General features: G+C 32.9%; 1 protein-coding gene across 1 annotated transcript; it reads right to left on the minus strand.

Moving 5' to 3' along the window:
• Nucleotides 1–829: 829 nt before the first annotated feature.
• LOC104647067 (protein DSE2-like) lies at nt 830–8,259 on the minus strand. Its single transcript, XM_010321638.1, has 3 exons — nt 8,219–8,259; nt 7,459–7,849; nt 830–967 (listed from the first exon to the last, which is right to left on the minus strand). The coding sequence occupies exons 1-3, from the start codon at nt 8,257–8,259 to the stop codon at nt 830–832; spliced, it is 570 nt and encodes a 189-aa protein (XP_010319940.1).
• Nucleotides 8,260–9,443: the final 1,184 nt, after the last annotated feature.

Genomic DNA, 9,443 nt, shown 5'->3' on the forward strand with positions numbered 1-9,443 from the left:
AATTGATTTTTTTTTCAAAATTTATAATGTTTTTCGAAAGAAAGTTTGATTAAATCTATTTTTTCATCACACATCCAATGTACTTGGTAAATTGTTTGAGCTTTACCCAATATCAAATTGTTTCCTCTCGGACATGCACTCGTCTAAACTATCCAACCTACGCCTTGTCCATACTCGCTCTTTCAATGAGGTTGTTTGGGTATTGGACTAGGGATCACCCTCTCGGGCATATCGACCCACTCTTTAGGAGATCAGTCTAATGGTCTTAGTTTCATGACTTCTTCCTCGAGAACGCCAAAAGACAATAGTTGGTTTTGTTGTTTCATTTATAAACCAATAATTTCTACATCACACCCCAAGAATAGATGGAGTTTTAGCCACACATCAATTAATAATCAAATATGCTAAAAATAATAAGAAAATCAATTGGGTATAAGAGATTAATACTTAAAAGTACAACGGAAGGTAAATGGAGAAGACTCATTTCCAATAGTGGAAGATGATTTTCTTTCTTCAAGCTTTCACAAATCCCTCTCCAAATTTAGAGAGAACTTATGAGAAAAGTTTCTAAAATGAAATATCAAGTTTAATATTGTTTTACTCTCTAACTTTCTATATCTAAATAATATAAGATTTCAATATTTATAGACTTTAGAATTGTGCCGGCGAATTTTTTCGAAGCAGTTAGTCATTATTCGCTTAATCGCCCTTTGTTCAGTTAGTCGTCTTGTGTATGTGTTCTGGATCGATGGGCGATAATCTTCTGCTTTGCGGAACTGATCAGCGAAGAGTCGGCTGCTTCTTTTCGTCGCCTTGTGATCCAATTCTTTCAGGGCTCACTTTCTGTAACAGAAGGCGGAACTTTTCTATTTGGTAGATCACCAAGTGTGCTTGACGATGCACACCTTTGCAACTTCAGCTCATTTTGTCCATTTTGTTTCTGTTTTACGCCTAAGTGTCCATTCTCCTACCAAATCATCAAATTCCTAAAACTTAGGAGGTTTTATCAAATATTGAGATAAAATAAATAATCAAGGACACTATTTGCATTAAAAATAAGGACATAGATAAGTCCAATTTGAGGACTCATGAACGCCCCCAACTCAATAGTTTGCTTGTCGTCAAGTAAAACTCAAGTTGAGCAATTTAAGTAACATGTATCAAATAGAGATATATAAGACTCAGTCATTAATATGCACAACAAAACTCAAATAACTCATGCAAATCTAAATTGTATACTCAAAGATTCAAGTTGTGACACACCATTACCGAAGACTCTCGAACTTAAAATACTCGCTACTAATGCAAGTTCATGCTCAACAAAAGTATATACATTCTTTTATACAAAGAATGACTCCATTTTCATACACGTAGATTTATTAACTTAGGGTCACGAGTCTGACGCAATACTCACATTTATAAATAGGAACACAGTGCATGTTTTCACCCATAGGTTTGCCCTTATTTTCCAATCGACTTTCGGTTCGGTTCACTCAAAATTCTTTTATCAATCCTTAGTCAAGTGCCTTTAAGTTATCTTGGCATTCTTGTCCATGGATTGCTTGGAAATATGATTTCTTTTTGTGCTTTTATTTCACAACCTTCTTATTAATTATTCGTTTTTTTCTTTACTTGTTATGTATGCGGGCTTCTATTTCTCCTCTATACCATGGGTTTATGATACTTTTCTTCCACTTTTTGACTTCTTCTTTCCGTTCTTACCGCACCCCCAAATTAGGCTTTTGGCCTATGTTGGATATTCACTTATATCATTTCTCAAAGGGTCACTTATATCACTTCTCAAAGGGATGATAGGTGATGGATAACATAAGGTCTGTGCTTCATAAAGTTTTTTCAAAAGAAGAGGTAAGGCTCAAAGGATGTTCAACTAAGTTTCACACGCTCACGAGTAAGCTACAAAAGAAGTAGATGTCAAAGTTGGCTTACAGTATTTGAATGTTGCCTAAGATCATCTCAAAAGGACACCTTTCCAAATCAATCAAACTAACTAACGGGGAAAATTCTATGTTTATTCATGAAAGGTTCAAAGTAAGCTCATCACACAAGGCATAAAACGTAAGTAAAACAAGACAATACACTTTCGCTAGTGTACAATGGTCATTATAAAAGAATCAATTCAATAATTGGGTAATGACTACGAGATGCTAAGAGTTCATATATTGTCTATGTAAATTCATTACTTTTCTGGTACCCGCACATTCATGTTTGTTCGATTGAGATCACTTTTCAGGTCATCATTATTGATCGAAACCAAGACTTAAATTTATACAAGAACAACCACTTTCAATACAAGAGGTGACAATTTTTGAAAGTGATTTTTTCGTAAGGGTCAACATTATTTTGAAATTAGGACCCCAAAAGAGAGCCATAAGCTCAACAATCCACAAAAAGAAGATCTTTAAACAAACCCATCTTAAAACATGCAAACATTCATCTTAACAAAACAAGGTGGGCCTCTCCCCACCACAGATAAAAGCATTTGTTCTCAAGTGTATTATCAAGTTCATATGATACACAGAAGTTAATGCAAAGTTATATAAAAGAGAGAGTAAGTAAAGAAATCTTATTCAAGTAGTTTTTCCGTGTGTTGGTGTTTTCCCCCATTGGTTGTAGTAAGGGGTTTTATCCTAGTATTGCTTCCCCCATCAAGATTTGTTCTATTTCCAATGGTTCCTTGTCAGAACTAGGGTGTGTCCTAAGGGATGTATCTTTTTGTCAAAGCCTCTAGTTCAAGTTTAGTCACTCGTCCACACATAATTATGGACTTCACCTACTCTACTTCAGTTTTCATTACCATGAGCACATCCTTTACTGTTGTGATCTTATTCAGTGGTTCTTTGGTTACATTCGCAGACAATCTTTCTCGCTTGAAGTTCATCAACAGTGATTTTTAGCGGTGTAACAACACTAGTCAGAGAAAACTGGATCATTCCTACAATAGAGGTTTCTAATAAAGATATCCAATGATCTACAGACTGACCAAGTTGTACTATTCGGTAAAGCATAGCTTGTGTGACATAAGCCTCAGGTGCGATGATTCATGATAGCGATAGGTTTATTTCTAATCGTAGCAAGAACTGACCATTTTGCATCAGTTGGATGGGCTTTTGACACCGTTCCCTTTAACCTGTTCTACATCAGATCCTTAAGGTATTTTTGTTAGATTCTTCTAATGTTGGTGAATGATGTAGGAGTGATTTCCATATCGCTCTGAATTATTTAGGTACTTGAGCTTGTTTGCACAGTTTAGTGATCAGTACCGGGAATGAAAGTGAAGTTTTTCGTCATTATGAGTGCATGAGGATCTTGAAATTTATGACCTCCCTGAGATTAAGTTGAATTCTATCAATAATGTAGCCTAGGCATGCGGCCCTTGCAGGCCGTAGTATAGATATGTTTTGCGAAGGCATGATTGAGCTACTGATAAAACCAAATCAATATCGAGATTCTTCATTTAGGATTTTCGTTTCAATTGTTGTGCCAGATCTTAACCGATTTGGAGTATCATCTTAAATTAGGGGAGCTAACCAATCTTTCATGTTATGAAGTGATATTGCTTTGGATAGGTGTTTCCATACTTCCTCCATGTTTTTAGGACGACCTAAGATAACATTAATACTGTCGGGATCTTACCAAACAACCTTCCCCCTTACTAATACAAAATTGATTAGATTGATTGTTGCTACACGTTTCATTCTCGATCGCATCAGAGATTTTATATGATGTGTAACATTTCGAAACAAAACTTGGAATGTATAGGCCACGTGGCTTAGTGAAAAGCTAGAAGTGATGACACCTCAGTGTGCTCATAATTTCAGGATATCTATCAATCACTCCATCTACGGATAAGAGTTATTCTTCAAGAATAATTTTGAACCTATCATATTTTTCCCTATTTGATGATTTTTGTAGGGGAATATGTATCTCTTTGCAAGTACTACTTCAAGGAAATTTCTTCATTTAGCCTCTCTTTGTGCGTATCCGTGCCTTTTATGCACCCGCAAATGCTTTCCCTTAAGGAGGCATTAGTTTTTCTTCAACTTTAGATCTGGCTATACCTGCAATCATACTAAGATACAGATGTTGTTAGTAGGATTTAAGTAGGGTTTGGTTGATATGCAAACCAAATAAGTTTGGAAAACTATCTCTAATATTCAGCGACTCAAACTATGTATGCCAACTGCTACACGCGTTCTAGGTGGACTGTGTCCATTTATGACTCAATCAATTTGAATGACCACCGAGTGTCCCGGTGGGCCTGATGTTGCTCGCCAGACTACTTGATGCCCTATTTGTCATTCTAGGTTACTAAAATCCACCCCGCAATCCTTCAAAATATAATTTACAAATTGCTCTACTCAACTTCTAGCTGGGTTCACACAACTATCACCTAGGGTTTTCAGATTTATACTCATTCCCATATCAGGAAGTTTAACATACCTTACTTGGGAAAAACATATCTCCAAATGGAAAATATCATAATTGTAGGAGGGTCACGTAGAACTAACCTTTTTTGCTGATTTGATTAAATTTTAGGCAACAAGTGGCATAAAGATCTAAATTCAAGCAATAATTACTCAGCTACAAACACTTATGATATACCACGGTTTTTTAAAGACTAAATAAGTGTGATTTTGCTAAAATCCAGATTGGGAGTAATGTAAAAAATGTGGAGGATTAAATGAAGTGATTTTATACATCATGTGCAGATCTCATTCCGTTGGCGACGTAAGTTGAATATCTGCTCAGCTTGGCGATATGCCAAGGGATACTTTTCTTTTCTGAGTGGTATAGAACCTCCAGCTTATTTGAAGAGCTAAAAAGCAGACATTATCTCAATCATCAATCAAGTTGACTCTTCGCTAACGTAATTTGTGTACCTAAATTTGTTCCCTTCAAAAGCCCTTCACTCATGAATCTACAAAATTAAAACACCCTTATTTTAAATAAGATGTTAAAATTCATAAAGGTTTTTAGTTGCGTCCCAACAACGCCTTAGTTAACGCGTTGCACAATGCCAATCAACACTTATTCTTCATCTTCAAGTTCACCCATGGTGTAGTTAGGCAAACCTCTCGCGAATGGTTAATGACAACATAGTATCAACTCATCAATTTGATCATCTTGATGTTGAATGGTTATATTTTTTTGGTTGTTGTCTCATAAATCATTTCTATGTTATTATTAAGCTCATTCAACATTTTATCTTGTTTTTTTAGCTCCTTCAGTCGCTTGGATAGAATGTCTACTTGGGCTGCAGGTGAGTCCTACTCATAGTTTTCTTGATTTTATTTATCGGTTCTATATATATTATCAAGGGTTTGGGCTACCACTTCGTAGGGGTGAAGGAGTATACCACCAGGGAAGAGTTGATCAATGATACTTCTAGTTTCAATCCTAATACCTCTGTAGAAAATTCTAGTAAAGCCTTGTTGGTAATCTACTGAGATGGGCATGGTTCTAATACTTTTGGAAACTTCAACCACATGTACTCAAGAGTCTCATCCCCTACTTGCTTAAAGGTAAAGAGGTATTCCCTGAAGTTTAACACATTTAAGAGGGGATGGTCTGTATGAAGTCTGCAGTGGTTTTCTATTCTTGTTACTCTGCGTCAATACGCAATCACACAAAACAAAAAAACCACAGAAGTAAAAAAAAATAGTAAATGTTACATTACAAAGAACTAAAAACTATAATTAACTACATTTACATGACAACACTCCTTGGCAGCGGCGTCATTTTGATTCTTTGATACTTTATTTTTACTTTTATCTTTAGCTCGTGATCAATGACACTAGCATATATTATAAGTGTCTACAAATCGAAGCTAGTCTAGTAACCCAACCAAGGGTTGGAGTCGTGTCCCAATGGAGTGTTAGTGAAACTAGTAACTACATAGACTGTCATTCTAAATAGTGGTAAATGAAGACATTTTCAAATATTAAAATAAAAAATTTTAATTTGTGACACCAAATTGTCAAATATTGATTAGGGGTTTTGTCACAAGTAGTAGAATAGCAAAAAATAAAAAGGAAAATAAAGTATGGGAGTGAGCTCTTGGGTGTGATCGCTATATCTGAAGATAGAAGTTGTGGGTGTATGCTTTCTGTAGCTAATTTCGTAATAATTTTTTAAATATTAGTTATCTTATGGAAGAATGAAGAAAAAATTCTCACGCTAAAAATCTAAGTCACATAACAACAACAACAATTAACTATATCTCAATAAGAAATAAAATAAAATAGGCTATATGAATCCTAATTTGTGTATTTGAACTGAACTAATTGGCCTATAGTGACATGAATAATAATAAAAGTAAAATAGTAATTTAAATACATATAAATAATAGTACTAGTAATACTAGTATTAGATGTTCTCTAACAAGTTTAACGTCTCATTTCATTTTAATTATTATGTCTAAAATATCAAAGTTTGAATGGATAATTAAATGATAAATTATGCATGAATATTTGAATAAACATCTTTGTATTATTATTATGTAATAAGATTTGATGCTAAAATATAAGTCTACTTATAAATGTAAATCTCTCAAGTTAACATTTTCCTTAGAAATAGAATCTTTTTAATTTATTTTTCAACAAAAATATTAATTTATGTAGAATAAAATTCTAATTTAGGATGAATCTTTCATATCACATCAAATTATTTATTGAATCATAAGAGATGCATAAGCACAATCATCGTTTATCTTGTTACAAAATGCAGAACATTGTTAGTCATATATATATATATATATGTATATATATATATATATATATTTGATATTTTTTTGGAAAGTCTTGTCATCCATTACTCCACACAGTTGACCATTTTTCAAAATAGCTAACTATTTTTTTCATATTTTCGACAAGAATATGGATAAGCAGTACCGAGTTAATAGTGATTAGGATGCAATAGTAATGGAAGTTTCGATATCTTTTATTTTACTAAAAAAAGCAAGCATTAAATTTTTCTAGGTTCGCTTTAAAAAAGTTTTTCTAATGATAAGTTGTTTGTTTTTATTCTTTTTAATACATATACAACAATCTTTCGATTAATATCTAAACAAAAATTTAATGTTAATTTCTTTTTGAAAAGAAGAAAATATTCATCTATAAAGTAAAAAGATATTATCTGTATGACAATATTATTTAAATATGTCATGTTTATAATAATAATTATTATTATTATAATAATTATAATAATAATAATAATAATAATAAACAAGAAACCTAGTTTAATTTGACGAAATGAGGTAGGAAAATAATAAAGTGTACACAAACTTTATCAGTGAGATAGAGTAGTTATTTTTTAAAAGCCCTTAGCTCCAAAAATAATAATCCAAAGAAGTGTGTTTGTGTTTTTGTGTGTATGTGTGTGTATGTATGTATGTATGTATATATATATATATATATATACACACACACACACACACACATATAAACTGCTATTACTGCTACTACTGCTGCTGCTGTTGTTGTTGTTGCTGCTACTACTACTGCTACTGTTGTTGGTGGTGCTACTATTGATGCTGCTGCTGTTGTTGTTGTTGCTGTTGTTGTTGCTGCTACTACTACTATTGCTGCTACTGCTACTACTTCTGCTGCTAATACTGCTATTGCTACTGCTACTACTTCTACTACTACTGCTGCTGCTACTACTGCTGCTACTACTGCTACTACTACTGCTACTACTGCTTCTACTACTGTTGTTGCTACTGCTGCTACTAGTGTTACTACTACTGCTACTACTACTGCTACTGCTACTACTGCTATTACTGCTACTACTACTGCTACTACTACTGCTGCTACTGCTGCTACTACTGCAACTAAGCAAAGTTAGTGTAATCCGACTAAATGGGATATGCAAAGAACAAAATGCACATAAACCTTATCATTTCCTTTGAGGTAGAGTTGTTGTTTCAGATAAACCCATAGCACAACAAAAAAATACTCCAAATAAGTGTGTGTGTGTGTGTATAAATATATATAGTCTACAGTTTCATTTAAAATTTACTGCAGAAATAGGTCAGAAACAATTATAGCTAGGTGTGAGCTATCCTTTTAGATAGAATTAGAAGAAACACACTTCATCGTATTGTGATGATCTTTCAGAATATCAAATATTGATGCTCCAATATCTTAGGTACCACTTGATCAGAAAATGTTGATGCTCCCCACTTTGTATACATAATTACCTTTTAAGAATTGATATTGGATAAATGTGAATTCCATACATATTGTTTTGGTGGCAGAATGATATTGTACCAAAGAATATGCACTACATGCATACTCATACATTTGAACAAAGAAGTCAAAATTGGATCATCAATAATATTTCTTTTCTAGGTTGCTTTATAATATATTATGTAACTTTCCTTTTGAACAATTTGCATGTTTTCCTGCGGAAAAAAATGATTATGTATATTTTCTTTGATGAGTTTGTGATAAGCATTTAATAATTATTGATAAACAGGTCTACCTTTATTTGGAGACAACTAAAAAGTTTCTATCTTTGATAGAAGTGTTTAAATTTTTTGTCTATAGGGAAATTCCTGAAATAGCAAAGAATTCAAGAGAAAATAAATTGTTTCGAAGCAAAATTAAACTAAACTAGATGCAACGATCAAGTACTAATCATGAAGATAATAGGCTAAATTGTATAATGATGTAAATGCAATAACAATCTGACTGTGAGAGATCTGGTTAGCCAACAAACCATGTGATCACTTAAACTAATTTTGGGACGTAAGGGTACTTGAACCCTAATCCAACTCGGTTTTTATGTCTACTCCCAACTGAAAATGAGAAGCTAAAATGGAGTGAAATAATGAGTAGTTCGAAGTACTAATATGCTAATTGAGAATGCAACATATATATATATATATATATATATATATATATATATATATATATATATATATATATATATGTTGAAAATTTGGCATTTGAATTTTGACGAAAGATTTTGTCTTATTTTCCATTAAAGTATAATTCATGAAGTTTGATAAATTAACACAAGCTAGGGTTTTGGAGTCTAGTAACTATACTAATTCACCAACAAACATTTTATCTGGTTAATGGAAACTATAACAGCTGAAATCAATACAAATCTTCAAAATCTGGAAACCATAGGTCTGAATAGTTTATAAGAAATAAAAGAACTAACTTAATTCTAAGGACCTAATAAGTCAAAGAAACCCAAAAGTGAAATCCAACATACCTGTTCATGAAAACTACACATAAATTCTTAGGATTTTGGGGCTGAACTTGAGGAAAACCTCGCTTGTTCTTGGGAGAAATTATCGCCTCTTTGTAACCTTTTCTTTTAATGTTAGTGATATCAGGAAAATGAGGGCTCTAGGTTATTTCTAACAAGATTATAAGGCTTTGTGTGAGTAAAAAAAATTAATTTAGGTATAA

This window comes from Solanum lycopersicum, chromosome 1 (genome assembly GCF_036512215.1).
Source record: "Solanum lycopersicum chromosome 1, SLM_r2.1".
Taxonomy (NCBI): Eukaryota; Viridiplantae; Streptophyta; class Magnoliopsida; order Solanales; family Solanaceae; genus Solanum; species Solanum lycopersicum.

Coding starts and splice junctions, on each gene's coding strand:
- LOC104647067 (XM_010321638.1), bottom strand. CDS start 8,259: ATGTATGGAATTCACATTTATCCAATATCAATTCTTAAAAG. Junction 7,850..8,218: donor CCAATATCAATTCTTAAAAG/GTAATTATGTAT, acceptor AACTTTGCTTAG/TTGCAGTAGTAGCAGCAGTA. Junction 968..7,458: donor GCAGTAATAGCAGTTTATAT/GTGTGTGTGTGT, acceptor ATGATTTGGTAG/GAGAATGGACACTTAGGCGT.